The sequence below is a fragment of the Mesocricetus auratus genome, unplaced genomic scaffold (genome assembly GCF_017639785.1).
Source record: "Mesocricetus auratus isolate SY011 unplaced genomic scaffold, BCM_Maur_2.0 Super-Scaffold_100018, whole genome shotgun sequence".
In the NCBI taxonomy this organism is placed as follows: domain Eukaryota; kingdom Metazoa; phylum Chordata; class Mammalia; order Rodentia; family Cricetidae; genus Mesocricetus; species Mesocricetus auratus.
This window is the reverse complement of record NW_024429199.1, coordinates 44524370-44545673: the sequence shown is the minus strand read 5'-3', so window position 1 is coordinate 44545673 and position 21304 is coordinate 44524370. Positions and strand designations below refer to the sequence as shown.

The 21304-nt window shown below is 49.3% G+C and overlaps 1 protein-coding gene across 3 annotated transcripts in view; it reads right to left on the bottom strand.

The window, feature by feature from the left end:
* Map3k4 (mitogen-activated protein kinase kinase kinase 4) overlaps window positions 1–21304 on the bottom strand; it is a 91413-nt gene that overhangs the window by 45410 nt on the left and 24699 nt on the right. For all 3 annotated transcript variants that reach the window (XM_040758171.1, XM_040758169.1, XM_040758170.1), the window contains exons 2-3: window positions 10512–10702; window positions 1056–2419 (exon numbers count right to left, since the gene is read on the bottom strand). In XM_040758171.1, coding sequence (XP_040614105.1) covers window positions 1056–2419; window positions 10512–10702 — 1555 coding nt within the window. The remainder of the gene's footprint in view (window positions 1–1055; window positions 2420–10511; window positions 10703–21304) is intronic.

The following is a 21304-nucleotide window of genomic DNA, read 5'->3' as shown; positions in this document are numbered from 1 at the left end:
AAAACTACTCCTTCTACTCTGGACTCTAGGTCAATGCCCCACAATATAGCCCTTCTTAATTTTACCACCCTCAACAGCAAGGACTTTGGAAAGAGTCAAGCTCCCCAAGCCAAATCACGACCTTCTTCCTGGACCTAGCAGCCATGCTCCAGGCCTGACGTGGTGGGAGATGCTCTACCTGCTCGGAGCACATCAGCCTTGACCAGCTGTATGTGCCTGCCTCGTGTGTGGTCTTCACACACTGCTTTCTGGGCCTGGCTGCGCAGCAGGGTGGTAGGCTATTTCCCGTGCTGGTTCGGGGCTCTCTGGTGTTTTGTGTTCGTTGTTTTGCCATGCCAGAGACCGAGACTAAACCCGAGGCTTAGCGCTCAGCTACATCCCAGCCCAGAACGAGATTTTTCAGAGAATCCAAAGAGCTGGAGATACAGCTCGGTGGTGGAGCACTGACTAACACGAACAAGGCCCCTCAGGACCAGGGTGGGCGGGTGGGCGGGTGGGCGAGTGAGCGAGTGAACAAGTGAATGAGTGAAAGAGTGAGTGAATAAATGGCTGAGCGAGTGAGTGAGTGAATGAATGAATGAATGAATGAATGAATGAATGAGCGAGAGAATGGCTGACCTGTGACTCTGGAGGCCGTGTCCATTTTGAAAAGCCTGTGTGTGCCGCCAACTCTATCCCTGGCTCAGCGGCAGCACGTGGCACCCCAGCTCACCCGTGTCTAGACGGTGTTTACATGGTTGGGTTCTGTCCACACACTACCTTTGTTCACTAAACCAGGGTGAGCTTTCCATAGCCCCCTTACCGTAATGCTTTATGGCATTAATAAACCCAGGTGAGCTTTCCATAGTCCCCTTACCGTAATACTTTATGGCATTAATAAACCCAGGTGAGCTTTCCATAGTCCCCTTACCGTAATACCTTATGGCACTAATTACATGCACAGCTTACATCTGCCACTTACGCCTTGCAGTGTTAGGAAAGACCGTACGACCGGCGCTGCCCAGTAAGTGGGACTGGAGCTGTGACCCTGTGGCACAGCCCCCTCTGAAACCTACCTCCGCTGGATGGTCACTCCTCGCCAGCGCGACGCGCGCCCTCTGCAGGGAGCCGTGCATCAGCTTGTGAAGCCGTAAAATCAGCTTTCTCAGGCCCATTTGCTTCAGGGCTTTGTCCACAAACGGTCTATAAATAGAAGTCAGACAGTGTCTGCTGAAGCCGGCTTCGGGACCACAGTCTGTTGCTCCCCAGCCTGCAGAGTCCTCCTCGGACTCGAGCCTCTCGAGTTTCCTGGGTATGCAGTCCTGTGCGAGGATGTCCACACAGCTGTGTGCGGACGGCCTAAGCTCTGGGGCCCTCGGGCTGGGGGTGCGCTCCCCGTCGCTCTCCTCCGTCCCGCTCTCCAGCCCCTGCAGCTGTCCCTCCGTGTCCTCGCCCTCGTCTTCCTGCTCGTGGCCTTTGGATGGCCGAGGGGAGGGGATCTCAAACACTGGCCAGCCAATGTCTGAGAGGTTCTTGATGCCCAGAACGGTGCCCATAATCCTCAGCTTCTGATTCAAATCTTTCGTGATGTTCAGCCACAGACAGAGCGCCTGCACCCTGTCCTCGAAGTCCTTCGCAGCGTATCTTTCGTAGTCCTTCTGCAGCGCCTGCAGCGATGGGTAAAGTGCTTCCATGTACTCCAGCAGCTCCATTATCCGCTTCACCTGCTCAAAGGAGACCCTCTGGCGCTGGAGGTGCTCGTGGTACGTTGAACAGCCCGTCCTGTTTGCCCCGTGAGGGGTTCTGTACTGCCCTTCCGGGGAGGCGCCATTGAAACCAGCTCCGTTTCTGGCAAAGGCAATGCTCCCGTAATTGACTTTGAACGTGAGGATTTCATTGATGATATCTGGGATGGCTTGGCGAGCCGTGTATAAAAAGAGGTCCTGGTCATTGATGGTGCGACCTGCGTGCCAGGCCTGGAGTTCTAACCAGATCAGTTCGTTGGATCGGTTGAACCAGAAAGCAGCCGTGTTTTCTTGTCCCCTCTGCTCCCTGTCCTTCTTCTTCGAGACTGAGGTAAGCTTTAGCAAAAGGCGCAGTGTTTCAAAGAACTTTAAGCGATCCGCTGGGCAGTCACTCCGGGAAGTCTGCCGTGCAGTTCTGGCTATAGGCATGGGCATAGAGACCGGCAGCTTGGCGTTGCTGCAGCCGAGGCTGAGGTAAGGCTTATTGAGATCCACGTCTGGAATCGATTTTTTTGGCAAAGACCCGGCCACGGAGTCCAGCATGAAGGAGCACTGGGCGTTCTTCTTATGGTCTCGCTCTGTGGTCCTCAGGGTGGCTCGGATCTTCTTCTCCTGCTTGTAGCTGTACTCTTCCACCGTCTCCACTCCCTTCCCTGCGTCTCTGTGTGGACACTGATTTGGCGTGTTCATTTTCTCTATTGAAAGGGAAAAAATCAGCAGTATGAAACTCTAAAATATAAGCTAGTCACTGTTCAAACCAAACTGATACTCACATGCTCTTCCACTCAGACTATCACCGTGCAAACACAGGCTCATAAGCTGAAACTTGAAAGTAGTCAAAGCCCAGCACCTGGTGATTTTGTGATGTTTGTATTCGTTTCTCTTACTATATACTTGTGTTCTTTTATACTCTGAACAAACTGTCAAATACAACACTACAAATGCACTGAACCCCTCAATTTCATGTAGACGCCTTCGACTTTAAGAAGGGGAAATGGCACAGGAAGTGTGCCAGAGACTGAGTTCAGGAGAAGAGCCAACCGATGCCCCTGTTGTGCAAAATGTCTTCATTTAGAAGCAAACTAAAGCTTCCTGGTAGAATGAGGCGACAAGACATGAGAACCTGAGGCACTGGGCTGAGGAGATGCTTCCACTCATGCCGCCTGAACCCCTGACTCCACATCAAAATCAGGTGGGCTGACGGTCATCTGTGAGCCCTGTGCTGCCAGCCAGGTGGTGACGGGAGGATCTGGGACCTGCTGGCCAGTCAGTGCCACTGAACTCATGACCTCAAGGTTCAGAGAGAGACCCTGCCACAGTAGAGAAACTGCAGAGCAGGCAAGGGAAAGCCCAGTGTTGACCTCTGCCCTCCGCGTGCACCGACTCACACAGCTTAAGTACAGTAAGCAGGAATTTCAAAAGAATGAAGCAGCAACCATGGTGTCACAGGCAGCGTGTCCCCACAGTGTCACAGGCAGCGTGCCCACACAGTTGGAATCATGCTGACACCCTTGCCGTGGGCTTTGTCAGTCAGGTTTTGAAAAACTCGCACGCACAGCTGGAGTTGGGAGTGGTCTGCTCCTGACCAACACCAAGAGAGACTATAGTTTGCGCAATGGGCTTGAGTTAGCAGCCTATGCAATGTCTTCACACATACATGGTGTAGCACAGCTTGGGATGAGCCATTCTGAGAAGAGAAACTTCTCAGGTGTGGGACAAATTCTAGGCTGGGACTTTGTTTTAGAAAAGATTTACTATCCTTTCTATTTACACGTGACGCATGTGTATGCCTAAAGAGTCCAGAAGAGGGTACCGCATCTCCAGAACTGGGGTTAAAGGCGGCTTGTCTGATGCGGGTGCTGGGAACTAGACTCCCATCCTCTGAAGAGCAGCAAGCACTCTAAACCACTGAGCCGTCTCTGCAGCCCAGGCCAGTGCTTCCGACCCTGTTCTGGGTAACAGACACCATCTGAGAATCGCATGGCAACGCTAGGGCTTCAGAGTCACCATGACAGTGGCACAAAGAACATACGCAGATGACTTGGCCTTTGCTCCTGCGTTTTTCTCAAAGCTGCTTCCCATAAACACTGTTTCAAGCTGTTGGTGTACACATATCCTGGGTTTAGATACACATGACGTCTATACATGGTATTTGTATTGGACCTCCTTTTTCTAACAAATTTCACACTACCTCTATGTATTTAATTGCAATCAATTCCCCTTAGGAAACACCTACAAGCAAATTTGTCGGGAGGTGGTGGTGGTGGTGGTGGCACAGCACATCTTTAATTCCAGCACTTGGGAGGCCAAGACATGTGGATCTCTGAGTTCAAGGCCAACCTGATCTATAGAGCAAGTTTCAGGACAGTCAAAGCTACACAGAGAAACCCTGTCTTGGGGAAAAGAAAAGAAAAAAAAAAGCAACTTTAAACAGCTAAAGCAGGCTAGCAGAAACTCGAAACACTAATAATGTAGAAAATACAAACAAACAAGGCTTGCATACACTGTGCTAAGAGTAAAAGCAAGAACAGCCCTGCAGAGGAACAGCCTAGGCACTATCTACCAACTTTAAACATACACTTTCCAATACAGCAGATTTGCCACTAAGTAGCTAGTCTCCAAAATAACTCCACAGCGTACAAAGACACAGAGGAGTACTTATTTGAAAGTATGGGAGAAAACCCCTAAGGAAAATGGGTCCAAAGAAAGCATGAGTTTAAATGTGCTGACAAGATGGCAGTCACCCACCACACAGCAGGAAACAGCAGCCTTCATCCATACTGCAGGCTCTAATGACTGCGCTTTAAAGCCCCGTGACAGTGCAGCCTTACAAAGTATAGCTGGCCAGCTGGGACACAGAGGTTGCCCGCTAGGATGCAGTGCTCGCTCACCGGGATGCAGATGTAGAGCACCTTGGGAATGCAGTGCTCTCCCGCTAGGATGCAGTGCTTACCAGCTAGGATGCAGTGCTCACCAGCTAGGATGCAGTGCTCTCCTGCTAGGACGCAGTGCTCTCCTGCTAGGACGCAGTGCTCACCAGCTAGGATGCAGTGCTCACCAGCTAGGATGCAGTGCTCTCCCACTAGGATGCAGAGCACCTCTGGGATGCAGTGCTCTCCTGCTAGGATACAGTGCTCACTGGCTAGGATGCTGTGTTCTCCCACTAGGATGCAGAGCACCTCTGGGATGCAGAGGTCTCCTGCTAAGATGCAGTGTTTGCTGGCTAGGATGCAGTACTCTCCTGCTAGGATGCAGTGCTTACTGGCTAGGATGCAGAGCTCTCCCGCTAGGATGCAGAGCACCTCTGGGATGCAGTGCTCTCTTGCTAGGATACAGTGCTCTCCTGCTAGGATGCAGTGTTTGCTGGCTAAGATGCAGTACTCTCCTGCTAGGATGCAGAGCTCTCCCACTAGGATACAGTGCTCACCAGCTAGGATGCTGTGTTCTCCCGCTAGGATGCAGAGCACCTCTGGGATGCAGTGCTCTCCGGCTAGGATGCAGTGCTCACTGACTAGGATGCAGTGCTCTCCCGCTAGGATGCAGAGCTCTCCCGCTAAGATGCAGAGCACCTCTGGGATGCAGTGCTCTCCTGCTAGGATACAGTGCTCACTGGCTAGGATGCTGTGTTCTCCCGCTAGGATGCAGAGCACCTCTGGGATGCAGAGCTCTCCTGCTAGGATGCAGTGCTCACTGGCTAGGATGCAGTGCTCTCCTGCTAGGATGCAGAGCTCACTGGCTAGGATGCTGTGTTCTCCCGCTAGGATGCAGAGCACCTCTGGGATGCAGAGCTCTCCTGCTAGGATGCAGTGCTCACTGGCTAGGATGCAGTGCTCTCCTGCTAGGATGCAGAGCTCTCCCGCTAGGATACAGTGCTCACCAGCTAGGATGCTGTGTTCTCCCGCTAGGATGCAGAGCACCTCTGGGATGCAGTGCTCTCCTGCTAGGATACAGTGCTCACTGGCTAGGATGCTGTGTTCTCCCGCTAGGATGCAGAGCACCTCTGGGATGCAGAGCTCTCCTGCTAGGATGCAGTGCTCACTGGCTAGGATGCAGTGCTCTCCTGCTAGGATGCAGAGCTCTCCCGCTAGGATACAGTGCTCACCAGCTAGGATGCTGTGTTCTCCCGCTAGGATGCAGAGCACCTCTGGGATGCAGTGCTCTCCTGCTAGGATGCAGTGCTCACTGGCTAGGATGCAGTGCTCTCCCGCTAGGATGCAGAGCTCTCCCGCTAAGATGCAGAGCACCTCTGGGATGCAGTGCTCTCCTGCTAGGATACAGTGCTCACTGGCTAGGATGCAGAGCTCTCCCGCTAGGATGCAGAGCACCTCTGGGATGCAGAGCTCTCCTGCTAGGATGCAGTGCTCACTGGCCAGGATGCAGTGCTCTCCTGCTAGGATGCAGAGCTCTCCCGCTAGGATACAGTGCTCACCAGCTAGGATGCTGTGTTCTCCTGCTAGGATGCAGAACACCTCTGGGATGCAGAACTCTCCTGCTAGGATGCAGTGCTCACCAGCTAGGATGCAATGCTCACCAGCTAGGATGCAGTGCTCTCCTGCTAGGATACAGTGGTCACCAGCTAGGATGCTGTGTTCTCCCGCTAGGATGCAGAGCACCTCTGGGATGCAGTGCTCTCCCGCTAGGATGCAGAGCTCTCCCGCTAAGATGCAGAGCACCTCTGGGATGCAGTGCTCTCCTGCTAGGATACAGTGCTCACTGGCTAGGATGCAGAGCTCTCCCGCTAGGATGCAGAGCACCTCTGGGATGCAGAGCTCTCCTGCTAGGATGCAGTGCTCACTGGCTAGGATGCAGTGCTCTCCTGCTAGGATGCAGAGCTCTCCTGCTAGGATACAGTGCTCACCAGCTAGGATGCAGTGCTCTCCCGCTAGGATGCAGAGCTCTCCCGCTAAGATGCAGAGCACCTCTGGGATGCAGTGCTCTCCTGCTAGGATACAGTGCTCACTGGCTAGGATGCAGAGCTCTCCCGCTAGGATGCAGAGCACCTCTGGGATGCAGAACTCTCCTGCTAGGATGCAGTGCTCACCAACTAGGATGCAATGCTCACCAGCTAGGATGCAGTGCTCTCCTGCTAGGATACAGTGGTCACCAGCTAGGATGCAGTGCTCACCAGCTAGGATGCAGTGCTCTCCTGCTAGGATACAGTGCTCTCCTGCTAGGATACAGTGCTCACTGGCTAGGATGCAGAGCTCTCCCGCTAAGATGCAGAGCACCTCTGGGATGCAGTGCTCTCCTGCTAGGATACAGTGGTCACCAGCTAGGATGCAGTGCTCACCAGCTAGGATGCAGTGCTCTCCTGCTAGGATACAGTGGTCACCGGCTAGGATGCAGTGTTTGCCTGCTAGGATGCAGTGCTCTTCTTAGTACCAGTGTCTCACCTCTAATGTCTCCTGTTTGAGTTTACCATCCCAACACATTATTGACAGAAATCCATTGGAACTTCCAAGTGGAGTCTCAGGAAGCCTCAGAACCTCTCTCTACACTAGGCTCTCAACACCCTTGCTCTGAGAGAAGCCACCTGCCATGTGAGAGGTGTAACTCCTCAGGGGCCAGGACACCTGCACATATCCAGAACAGCCACATAAACTGCCACACAGAAAGTCTGCCAACCCTTGCCTGGTCTTGCCACCTCAGCTCAGATCCAGACATAAAAGCAAGGGAGCCACCTGGGACATCTGACACGGAAGATGTCACATGGAGGAGGGCTAAGGGCTCAAGTCGGGGCTCTAGCCAAGCCAAGCCATATTTGCAGTCAGTGGAATCGCTCGAGCTAAGGCTCCCAGACAGCATGGGCAGATGACCTTCTACTTTGTCTAAATACCTGCATGACAGAATTATGAGCAATGACTAGATACACTGTCACCCAGCGTTTCAAGGTGGCTTATAAAGGGCAATCGATAACCACAATAATGGAAATCTCATCAGGGACTTACTTGTGCAAACGGTGAGTCTAACTTTGACTGTAGTCCTCAAGTTAGCGGTGTGACTCACAGAGCCACAGGAAAGCGGGAGGAATGCTCCAGTCTGCAGACCTTGGAAAGTTCTGAAAAGAAATCTGACCAATCTGATTGCTTCTATGGCGCTCTCAGAATACCGAGGGACCAGCAGGTTGTTATGACTCACGCACGAGTCTGAGACTGTGCTCTCCCTGACTCAGCTTGCTCACAGCACAAATACCACCCGTTCCAGAAGTCTTCCAGCAGGTCCTCTCCATGCCCTCCTGTGCACCTGTGGCCACCTCATGCACCTGACCACACTAGTGTGCTGCCTCTGTTGTGGGCTCCCTGCAAGAGATGGACCACGCCTTATCCATCCTCTAAAACAGGACGTATCGGTGGAGTCAATGGAAAGAATGAAGGAGAAACGCAGACCGACATGAGGAGGACGAAGGAAAAGAAGGAGGAGAAAGGAAGACAGAAGCAGCAGCAGCTACAGCAGCAACTGTGAGGGGAGGGACATGCTTAGGAAGACAGCTGCAGGTAAAATAGCCATATGACCCCAAACAGCTCGTCAAAGTCTCCATGCCCTAAAATGCGGGTAAAATAGCCATATGACCCCAAACAGCTCGTCAAAGTCTCCATGCCCTAAAATGCGGGTAAAACAGCCATATGACCCCAAACAGCTCGTCAAGTCTCCATGCCCTAAAATGCGGGTAAAATAGCCATATGACCCCAAATAGCTCGTCAAGTCTCCATGCCCTAAAATGCGGGTAAAATAGCTATATGACCCCAAACAGCTCGTCAAGTCTCCATGCCCTAAAATGGGGGTAAAATAGCCGTATGACCACAAACAGCTCGTCAAGTCTCCATGCCCTAAAATGGGGGCTGCCAATTAGTAAGAAGATATGTAAACAAGATTTTAATTACACTTTAAGAGAAAACGAAGTGCTGAAGGAAATTTTTTTACTTTAAATAATAATGACAGTTACCACATAACCCTCAACACACTATAAAGAGAAACATAATTGTACAGATAAGAGAATGACACTCAGTGGTTGCACACCCAGAACGTCCCTGAGACAGACGAGAACCCAGACAACCCGGCACCTGTGTCTGCACTCCTGTGTACCACACTGCACGGCTGCTGTGTCTGCACTCCGGTGTACCACACTGCACGGCTGCTGTGTCTGCACTCTGTGTACCACACTGCACAGCTAAATTTTGAGGGTAAATGAGTTCTAAGGGGCTACTGTACTGTTAAAATACAAATGCCACATTATTCAGATGGCCCACTTGCCCCAGATCGATACCTCATTACATCTGCTCTAGGCATTTATCAACAAAACCTTTGACAACAAATAATTTACAGGATGACACATGTGAAGCTCTTTCTAACACATCCTCAAGAACGTTTGAAACAGAAACCCAGAGGCTCAAATGGCAAAGGGCACTGCAGAGCCAGGAGCCAGGAGCCCAGGTCACTGAGGCACGAGCAGCTCAGAAAGTAAGAAGCACAGAAGCCAGCTGTCACCGGTGAGCAAGTGTAAGACACGCAAGCAGACTGATGGGCTCAAAGAGTTCATTGTTTTCTTACAGTCAGCACTTTTCTGTGTGTGTTTCTGAGCTTCACAGCCAGTGTGTAATCCTCTGCAGTAAAAGAGAAGTCACTAAGGTTCCCATGTTCCTGGACTCAAACTAGACAGCTGTGACTCTAAAGGCCTAAGAGCATCAGCGGCTTCCCTGGAAACAGCAGATGTGTAGGTGACTAAGACCCTGCCATCCCTAAAACTTTATAATTTTATGAAACAAAATAATTCAAAGCAGTTGAGAAGGAAATGGCAATTTTTCTTTTCCATCCATTCTCTAAACGGCAGAAGGACAGGAGCAGTGACGTAAACACAACCAGTGCCTTTGGTCACACGACCGCAGATAAAAGTCAAAGCTGATACCACGAGAATTAGTGACAAAATCGGGTGTTCTGCTTTAAATCCTCAAGTCTCAGTTTCCTAGACTAAGATGGGGAGCTGATGCCCAACTCCTGTGCTGAAGAGCGTGACCCGACAAGCAAGGAGTGGAGGACACACTACAGACAGCTGTCCCCCTTCTCTGACAGTGTAGGTCAGAACCCCCAGTGCACATGTGAGATTTCCCTGAGGAAATGGACAGAGACAGATACTCAAGGTCACACACTTTAATGCAAAGTTACTAGTTTCTAAACTGCAGCTGCAACAAAAATTCTACTACAAATAAGTATCTTTAAAGAGAGCTTAAAATTAACTCTTTGTAAGGAAATCATGGGGGGACATGGGCTGGGGGTGGGAGGGTGGCACAAATTTAATCCCAGCACTTGGGAGGCGGAGAAGAGAACTGACCAAGGAAAGGAAAAAGCAGGCTGAGGACCGGGAGAGAAGAAATGACCTAGAGGTCAGCGGAGTGAAAACCTCAGCCGAGGTGAAAATGCACCCAAATCTACACAATAGGTTTCAGGAAGCCATGGGATCCAACTTGAGAAAAGCGGTTTGCTGAACTGAACAGAAAACTCTAAATGCCAAGGTTCTGGTGGCTGGGCGGGCAGGCTGCATGTACAGCATCTTGGAAAGAGCATCCAGGATGAACTCAGAGGAAGTAAGAAGACAGAGAGCCATGTTATCAGCTTCCGGGAGCAGGACATAGCTGGACTCTGAGATCTTACACGAAGAGAAAGGGGAGAACAGATTCCCTCAGTGGATCCCAGAGTCATTAACACCGTCAAAGACTCACAAATCGATGCAGTCACGTAAAGGTGGCACGCCGCCCCACACCCTCTCACGTGCATCTTTAGGAGCAGGCTCACCTTTCAGATTTGACCGGCTGGCCGGCCTCCCTAGGCTGTTCCTCTGGTGCTTGGTTGACAGGCGTTTCATCTGCCGTGGCGTGCTTGGGGGTGAGGTGCCGTAGAGGTTTTCTGTATTCGCTTCGTCGGAAAAGTCCTCTGGGTCAGATTCCAGACTCTTGCAAGCTGACTCTCCCAACACACACTCCGGCCTACAAGAGAACAAACAGAAAAGAGCGGTTAGTAACACAGGAACTGCATTCGCAGCGTTCTCTGGGAACGCTGCAGAACTTCTCCACCTGTGTCTCCTCAGGATCATAACCCCTCCTTCGTTCCCCTTCAAGGGAGCGATGACAGTGCTTGTGGCCACACGTGGGCGTGAACTGTCGGGTGCAATGTGGGCACAGTCAGTGTGTCATTTCTGACACCTTTGGAGCTCTTTCTAACTGACTTAGCTTCAGACCGAAAACGACAAATTAAAGAGAAAACAGCAAAATACTAAGAGTTACAAATCAGGCAGAGCTAAAAATAGACCTGTGCACCAGCTTTGGCAAGCTTGCAATGAGGGGCAAGCACAGTCCCGCCCTGGATTCCAGGGCCTCGCCCAACTCTTCCTGAAGGGCACGGGCTGAACAGAAGCAGGCAGCATTTCCCGTGGCCCACATGGGCGGCAGAGTGCTGGCACAGAGCAGCGCCCAGACAGTACGACGTGCCACCCACAACCACTGGGCCGCCTCAAAAGAGGGCGACAGTTTCTCTTGCTGTCCATGTTTTAACTTGCCAAAAGTGCTCTATGAAATTCCCAAAGGATAAAGATAGAGTTTAAAAGAACCTTTAAGTCCCAAACAAAAAGGAATACAGTTGAGTAAGTACAAACGTCACTCGGGTGAGCAGGGAGGCCTCAGCATCAGGAAGAGCTGCCCTGCTCCTCCCTGAGAGATACAGGGCGTCCCTGACTTTTTTCCTCACAACGCTGCCTGCTGCGCTCTACCGGTCAGTTCCCAAACAATACCACGATTTTGACAAATTTCCTTTCCTGCGAAACTCACACAGTAAAGCCCAGTCGTGCCAAGCGAGAGCTAACCTAATTCTAAAGTCTCAAAGTGGGGGTAGCAGTAACTAATGTCCCCATACACACATCACAACAGCCCACCTCATTCTGAACACTGCCAATAAGATAAGCTTTATGTACACAGGAAACACAACTCCAAAACTGTGGCCAATACAGTTTTCTTTCTGGTAACTTATGTCACAACATAAAGTCAATGCTAATCCAGAATCACAAGGAAATGATGTGTGACAGAAGCTATCGTCTGAAAACTAGGGATTTGGGGTTGAGGAGACACTCGGCATGTAAAGTGCTTGCTACATAAGCCAAGAGTTCAGAGCCCCAGTACCCATGTGAAAAGTCTGGCATGGTGGCATTTGCCTGCAGTCCCAGCACCAAAGAAGCAGGTAAACTGAGGAGAAATTACTGGGCAAGCAGTCTAGCAGATAAATGGTGAGCTCCGGGTTCAGTGAGAAACTGTCTTAAAAAATAAATGGGCAACCAAGGAAGGTATCGTGTCAAGCCGTCTCTATAAACACACTCATGTGCTAGAAGGTACACACACACACACTCACACACAGACACACACACACTCACACACAGACACACACACACACACACACACACACACACACACACACACAGAGCTGCCTTAAGGGGTCGCTTCTGTCTTTCGTATGATAAAACGGTGTGCTGCCTCTTAAACACAGAGGCCAGAATAAATGTGACTGAGATAGATGCTCACAACACACTCTACCAATACAGACTGCAGAGCTGCAGGAGAAGATGGTGTTAATACATATCCACTTAATTCACTGCTGAGGACTCTGAAGGAAATGACTCCTGCTTCATCTGACCAAGCAAACTGAAGAAGCAAGGATTAAGAGCAGTAACCACACCTGTGGTGAGCATTAAATGAGTAAAACAGTACACCTAGCCAAAACAAGTGGGCACCCCGTGGAAGAAAAGTAAAATGAAATCGAGTGCCGTCCTATGGAAATCAATTCCGGGCAGTATGAAGATCTACATGTCAAATGGGAAAATAGAAGCTTTGAAACAGAACCCGCAAGAAAATCCTCATTAACTTGCAGGAGAAGAAAGTTTCTTAAGGGAAGCATTAATCAATTAAAAATGATGTCAATACTTTTAAACCACAAAATTTCAACAGAAACAACAGAGTGAAAACCTAAGCCAAAGCAGAAATATCACACATAAACAATAAAATACAGAAGCTATAGGCCAACAGCCAGATATCAGAAAAAACCATGCACTTAAAAACTGGCGCAGTATTTGTGCAAACATTTTAGAGAAAGCACTGGGCTGAGGGATAGAGCTCAGTGTACAGTGCTTGCCTTGTAGGCACACACAAGGCTCCTATACTACAGAAAAAAGTCTAAGGCTCGAGAAGTGGTACCCAACTTAAACACCAACAACAAAAAATAACACTAAATTGGTGAAAATTAAAACTTATTATGATGAAAAGATAACAAGAAATAATCGCTGTAACTACTTGTACAAGCAACACCTTGCACAGGACAACATGAGGCCAGTTTCGCATTGCCTGTGGAAACTAAAGACATACAAGTTTCTCCCCAGGCACATACATATACTAAAGATATGTAGCAGACATGTGCACAAAAGGCTCCCAGTCGCATTATTTATAATGGTCAAAACTCCAAGTCCTGTTCCTGCAGGAGCCGAGTGACGACGACTGGAGGACATCATGCTGTGATGTGGGCAGGCTCAGCAGAGCTCACGAGACGAGACTGTTCCAATCCTGGTTGTCTGTGTTCCTTACATGGCTTTTGTTACACTAGACAAACCAATGTTTCATGGAAGGGAATACACCATAAGCACTTAACTGGAAGGCTCAATGTAATAAGCCATGCTCAGCGCCCAGTAAGTGCTCGCTGAAAACTGGCTGCTGCCAAGAATGCAGTGGTGCACACCTGTAACCCTGACACACCGGAGGCTGAGGCACAAGGCAAGCCTTGGCTACAGAGTGAGGTCAAGCCTGGGCTACAGAGTGAGGTCTGCCTCGTGTTAGCCGTATGTTTCATTCATAGTTAAGTCTCTTAATTGACTTACACAGATACATCAAGTGACTGGCCCTGTGACACCTGCATCTGCCCACGCACACTTTGGGAGGTTTGCACACTGTCGCAGAAGGGGTAGGGCTCATGAGCACCCTTCATTCCCTGAGGTGTTGTACAATGGTGGCTGATGGGACCAAAAGAGACACTTCTTCAGGAGTGCAGCCACCGGTGAGATGCCCGAGCTCATGCAAGTAACCCTAATCAAACTCACTGGGTCACACAACAGACACAAAAGCCGAAGGGGCTGCGGGGGGGGGGAGCTATTAGGAGTGTGAGGAGCTGGGGGAGGGGCTGTGCATGGGATCAAGATACATGGAAATGTGTCTATGAAAATGCCACGAGACCTACTGTGTATAATTAATATGCTAATAAAAACTCTTTTAAAGATTAGTAAATTCCATCAGCAAGTTAAAACTGATTCTTAAGTGGTTGTACTTTTACCAGACCACTCTAGGTCTTTCATAAAAATGCCTACAGAGTCCCAAAATGTACACACAATAATGCCCTGAACTGTAATCAAGGCCCCTACCTGTTCACTAGGCTAACTACATCATTTAAGTAATAGAACAAATAGTTTAACTTTTGTATTAACTTGAGAACTCTTATTTCCACTTTTGTACTCTCTGGAAAATAGCTGATTTGGGTGGGTAAAGGTGACGTTACACATCCCGAGGTAATTCCTTTCTTTTCCACATGTCATTGGTTATAGCAGTAGTTCTGGGATGGCAGAGCAGATCAATGGTACAGAGGAGGCCTAGTGTGCACAAGGTTCTGGTTCAACACCAAGTACAAAACCATCACTGAGTAAGGTAATCTAGACCCAGAGGGAAAACATGTTTTTGCCCACTGATAGATTTAGACTTATGTATCTCATCTGGAATACCCACAGAGGTCAGGAGTTAGCAGTCATGGAGAGATGAGGGGATCAAAGAAGGGCAGATGGATTGCGATGACATAGGAAAGAAAGAGACAGTGGAACAGGGAGGGTTAAGTGGGGTGAGGGGTAGGAGGGCAGAGTAGAGGAGGTACTAGGAAAGAAAACTAACACTAAAGACCTTCTGAAAAGGCATATGAAAAGCTACTGCTGCAGAAATATAAGCATTTACAGCCTAGAAAGAGCTTAAACACAGTCACCCTGTATGAAGCAACAATACTAGACAGCATATCACAGACTAACAGATAAAAAGGCCAATGTCAAGAATAGGTTACCTCTACTGGAGTTATTGGTCACTGAGGTCCCACAGACCCCCAAACATCACAGACCATTGCCACTACTCTTGGTGACTTTGCCAAACTTGATAGTTCGGCCCTATTGCTGAAGTCACAAATACTTGAGCCACGGAACATGGAGACATCAAGCTGTTATTGACCTAGGAGCTTCATCCCTACTGGCTAGGTTTTCACCATTGTGGATGGTGCTATATACACTACTGGAGAAAACAGTCACCAATCTTACTCTGCTGTGAACTCTACAATAACGACCAATCAGGCAAGAGGTGCCCACTGGTGGGCACACGTGTCATGGGAGTAACCGACTACTTTCTGACTGGATTTAAGGCCTGACGCACAAGATGGAGCCCATACCCGGCACAGTTACTGAGTTCAAGAACTTGTGGCTAGACAGCTCATAAGCCTGAGGAAAGAATCCACTACAGTTACTCTGCCAACAGGACATGGTATGAAACCAACTCTCAGTGACTTCTCATTGCATTATACACGTCTATTAGGGCACCCGTCAACCTCACAGGAGAGATCCTTTTTGCAGCTGATTGTGATTATGAGACCCACAACTGGCCATGATACAAGGTGTTAAGTGACTGAGGGCTCAGCCCTAAGTGAGACACCCGTGGCACACCCTTTCTCTTCCCAAGGCTCAACGATCTTGGTGAAAGAGGAAGAGAAAGTTAAGAGTCAGAGGTGATATGTGCCGCCTCAAAGGCAACTGTTTTCTAAACACAGCAGGGCAGTCTTGCATACGAGCTCATGGAGGTGTGTGAGCGCACGCATGCAGAAAGACCTGCCCGGGCTTTAGACAGAGTCCCGACGTGGGGGGGGGGACAAGAAGTCCTACTCCTAGCTGAGGAGCTGTCGGCAACAGAAGTCTGCTGGGAGAGGAAGAATCGGTTTTCTCTAAGGGTGTGACTCTGGCAGGTCTAACATACTCAAGCAGATGGCCCCACACCTAAAAATACATATGCAGGACGAATGGGACATAGTGGGTTTTTAAGAAATGAGGACACAAAGTTGGGTGGGTATGAAATGGAGGTGGATGTAGGAGAAGACGGGGAAGAGGAGGAAAATGTTCTCTTGACGAAGGAATAAAAATACCTTTAACTGGCTCCAGAACCACTATCAGTGTGGGAATTGGGGAGGACTCACACTCAAATGCTAGCTGTGTGGATCCTAGACAGACTGTTTAAAACCTCTCTGGCACCTTTATAAAGCAAAGCTAATCCTCAGACTCTGTCCTTGGGAGGATAAAAGCCAACGTCACTAACCGATGACGGCAGGCCTCAGGCGTCCCTGCGCTCACCCGCCATCCAAGTTCAGCCACACCTTTCACACACCACAAGAGTATCCCACAGCAGGGTGTCGTGCCAGGAGCCATCGCAACATCTTGTAGATCCTTCCGCATGGATGACCATGGATGACGGCATTACGGTCCTTTCTACTTTCAGTCCCTGCTGACACACTTCCATTGAGCACAAGGAGACACTGCATTTTACGACTGTCACATTGCCAGTGCTTCCCAGCATGCTGCTCACAGCCAGCGCTCTCCACAATGCTCTATTTCAAACACTGGGACGGAAATCGCCAGAAAGCCACAGCACAAACGTTTGATCAGTTAATAGAAAATCAAGTCCAGATAGCAGGCATGACAGGACGAAGAGAAAAATGTGGTGAAACAGTAAACAAAATCTCTTCAGAGCTTGCCCTCTGTGGCTGGCGGACTGAGTGCCTGGGGCACGGTCACATCACAGCCCCAAGCCAGGTGAGGCGGTGGCCATCTCTTTCTGAAGCCGGAAGGAGACAATTTATACTGTGTGAGGTCTTCACTCTGGAATCTTCCGGAAAACTGAATTGTGACTTAAAAAGATATAATAACAATCAAATATGACGACGTGACGCAGGGCTGTGTAGAATACAAGCAGCTCCCTTTTCTCCAGGGCAGCACTATGCAGGAGGAGGGCTTCAGGTATGTGACATGAGCGCTGAGGAGGGTTTTTCAAAAGGGACTAGTGATATCAACTCTCAATTGTCCTGATCCAGCCCCACCCCACCCCTGCCCTGACCCCTCGGCAATCTTGATATGAAGGACAGGAAGAGGTCATTACACACACACACACACACACACACACACACACACACACACACACACACACACACGAATACACATGCACACAGACACACAGTCCTCATCAATCTACACATCACGGCTTTGAGCCTTGAGCTATAGACAGAAGGAAAGAATCTAAGTAAGAAAGTGTGTGTGAAAGAACTCTAGTGAATACTGTGACTTGAGCAAACATTTGTGGTGTGCTCTCTATACATGGAAAAATTCAGTCGCATTCAACAAATAAAAAATAAACTCTTAGAATAATTCGACAGAAGTTGATAATCTCATTTTCAACTCGGCCATCAATTAAAAAACAAGATCCATTGATTTTAGCTGGTACCTCAGGTGGTCACAATAAACTCAAAGACCTTGATTACACTAGTAGCAAGCATTAAAGAATCGCACTGAAGTATAGGTGAGCACTGTAATAAGCACCCTTCTCATCACTGCAAGGCACAGAAGAGGCACTGGGAAAGCCACCCATGAGCCAGCCAGCCGCTGCTCACAGTGCATAGCTAACACGAAGGCTAAAGGCCACACTCGGTGACACCCAAGCTCTGCCACTGCACTTTCTTAAAGTGCACTCAATGTGGCTGAGGCAGTATTCACCCGGACCGGAAATGCTATTAGTGTCCACTTCATCCAGGAAACACAGCAACTTAACTACACGTCAGAACAAAGTCTGAAACAGCTTCACCCAAAACACAAAACCCATGATTTCTGCCACCCTATCTAAGTTCATAACATAGAAAATGTCACAAAGAGAAAAGCGGGGGGGCAGATCAGAAGTGAGTGACACAGGGCGTGCATGCAAGGACGAACACTAGCCCTGGGCCATGAATACTCTGGAAATAAGAGCAAGCTGGACACGACAGACGGAAGGTGCAGCAACAGAAACCATCCCAGCTGGATGAGAGCCAGGGAAGAGGGGCGGGGCTTAGCAACCAGCCCAGACCACATCAAGGAGCCCAGTACCCATGCTGCAAGTCCAGAGCTAGAGGAGCGGTCACAGGGAAATCTGCAAAGGAATGAGAGCTGAAGTTTTTCAAGTAGAGCCAACAAACTTTAAGAACTACACTCAGGGAAAGCTATGAAGAAAACGGTTCTATTAAGCAAAAGTTAATGTGCATATCATACACAATTTGCTGGAAGTGGACACTGAATGTAAGGCAGCCAAAGAAAAAGAACTCACTTGAGGAGCCTTTGCTCAGAAGTGGGATTTAACAGAAAAGGCATCAAACAAGTTTTCTGTTTTCTCTAAAAGCATGCATATACAAAAAGCCAGGAAAATAAATACTAGTGCTGTGTTCAAAAGGGCTTGCATCACCTCTGTTGAGCAAGTGCAAGCATCCCAGCCCTCACTCTGCAGCAGCGCACGTGAGATGATGAGCTGGTGTGCTGGCTGACTGGGGCAGTGTTTGTTTACAGATACCAGACGGTTGAGATCGCAGACAGCACAAGGCTCACAGGAGTCGCCCTGAGACGTTTGCCTTATTTGTGCCTAAAAACCTACAAACGTGAGGTGTCTTTCCGAGACTAACTTCTGCCGGCCACATACACCAACGCTTCTCTCTAACACAGAACCCCCGTTAAATGCCATTCACTTAACACTAGAATCCAGAACAGAAAAGTACATCTGGAACTCAGTCCAAGGGATTTGTAGTCCTTTAATGAAAAATGTGGGAAAAGAAGACAAGACCCAACTTCAAAGACCTCAGGGCTCAACAGCTCTGCTGTGACGCACGGTGCAGACTGCACCGGGGTGAGGCGAGTTCACAAACATCCGGGGTTCTGCAAGCGCCCGTGGATTTCCCCCCCACTCAAAGCTTTGCAGCACGCCCTTCGAAACTAAGTGGCGTCTGGTTCACTAGCAACCGCAGCAGCTCACCGGTGTGACGTCCTCTCCTCCACCTCCCGTTCGCCTATCCTGAATGACTTAGTGGAAACACAGAGTCCTGCTGCTGAGGGACACCGCAGGCTGTGATCATTTCTTCTTCTTCAGGAATTTCTCATCCACTTGCAAGTGCCAGTTTGTGGGAGGGAGACGGAAGGACAGAATAAAGGAGGGACTGTGGGGGGGATAAGTAGCATGCAAGGCGTTTGAAATGCATTATAGTGCGGCCCGGCAGTTGTGGTGCACGCCTAGCAGTAGTTCAAGGCCAGCCTGGTCTACACAGCGAGTTCCAGAACAGAGGAACCCAAAACAAAACAACTACAAGCCATTACTGTAGGAATTCTCTGAAATACATACAACTGAAATCACAATACTGGGGGAGACAATGCCCCAACTAAATAACATATGCCCCAGTGCCAGGAATGAGTTACAATGCTGAGTGACTGGTCAAAGGGAGTCCACAGACAATGCCCCCTCCTCACCTCCCAATCACAGGCCAACGCAAAGCTTATTGGTTACACTCCACAACTTGATGGTAAGGCCCTATTGCTGAAAACACTGCTTACTTAGTCATCAAACATGGAAAAATCGAGCTGTTGCCCAACTAGAAGCTTCTCCCTATTAATTAGCACTCATGGTGCTGGAAGGCACTTGGCACGCTACCAGAGGAGGAAAGCGATGCACCAGAACCCCAACTTTAATGTTAAACACAGATTTTGGTGTGCGCACTAGAAATTCTAACTAGGAGGTATGGCTGTGATGCTGCTACACGGTTCCACTCACAGCCCATACTATTAGACATTCTGTGTGTTGAATTCCTATCTAAATGCCCAGCTCTCCCCTTCCACCCTCCCAGGGTTACCACTTCTCCTCCAGGAGCTGAGTGCAGAGGCACCTCGGGTTCCTCAGCAGCTCTGAGGCAGTCTTAGAGACCAGTGCACAGCCCTTCATGATACAAAGTATCTGGGCTACTTACTAGTTCACAATAAAATTCAATCCCCCTCAGAAACAAATGCCATCCCTGTAGGAACATTAGTTTTAAGGAGTAAATAAGGACACAGAAACATTGCAAGGTGGCACTAACAGGATGGGGACTGAGAAATACGGCACCTATCATTCACCTGGCAGAAGAGGCAGACCTAGGAAGACCCAAAATTAAGTCAATGGTTAAAACCAATAGGCAGACCTGTATCTGTGCTCTTAATCGACTCTGTAATTGGTTACACAAAAAGAATGACTTTTTATTAGGCCAGTGTAATTGCTGTCATTATACAGTGAGCACTGGCCTCTGCTAGGCAGCCTGCCAAATGCCACACATAACCGAGTTTAATCTTTACCAGAACCTTCGGGGCCACTTTAAGAAAAAGACCCTTTGCTCAGACTGCCAGTTCCAGGTGATTATCTGATGTGCTCACATCAAAACCTTTTCCTGACTGGCACCCAAGTCCCTAGACGGAGCTCCGCCTACTGGGTAGTCCCCAGAACTCTACAGTTTTAGAATTCTCAGGGCACAGGATGGGTTGCTGACATTCCCTAGCTGCTTAACTTTGTGTCTCAGCCAGAACTGGAGCCCTGGACTAATCCAAATGCCAAGGCCTCTCCCATGGCTGCCCTGCACCTGAGTCACTAGGTGCGTCTGTCCTCTCGGGAGCAGACGTGCAAGGTCACTTCCACCACAGACTGTGGTTTGAGGGCCACTGGCTAGAGAAACACCACAGAGATGGAAGAGAAGGATGGACTGCCTGAAGTTCACAGAGCTAAGTGCCTGGCCAGCGTTAGGACTCATGGCTGGCAGAGTGCTGCTCAGACTGATGCCCTCATCAACAGAGGTAAGGCAGTAGACTACACCCAGGTGGAGGAGGCCCACACTGACTACGCTGTGAGAGGAAACCTGAGGTTTTGCCTACCAGTCAAAGGCCTAAGGCTAGCCTCTCTCCCTCAGACAGGGCTGACTTTCCCACCAAGAATTCCGCACAAATGCACAGCAGAGCACCTTTAATGGGGCAGTGGCGCAGCTCAGTTCATGCAAGCTGTGTGCTTAACCTAAGAGGAAAACTGGTCCTGAGAGGGATGGGAAAACAGCGCTCCGAAATCTGAATTAACACTGACCGTTTTTCTATTGACGTTAGGGTTCTTTATGAGATCAGACTGATGGTACAACTTTTAAGACGCTATTTTCTATTGGTCATTTCTGTTCTGTCACTTGGACTTCACTCTGTCTGCAGCTGAAAGTACACACTCACTGTTGCACGCCTGTCGTATGTGCATAGTGTGCAGGGTTCAATTATGACTCAGCTCTCTGGGACCAATGCTGGACTCACGGAGTTTAGCGCTGGCCTGATCGGACAGAACCTGAGGTGGGAAAATACAGTTCCGACAGAAGAGTCGCCCTTGCTGTTTTCTTGGACTTCAAGAGAAAGCTAGTAGGGAGGCATGCAC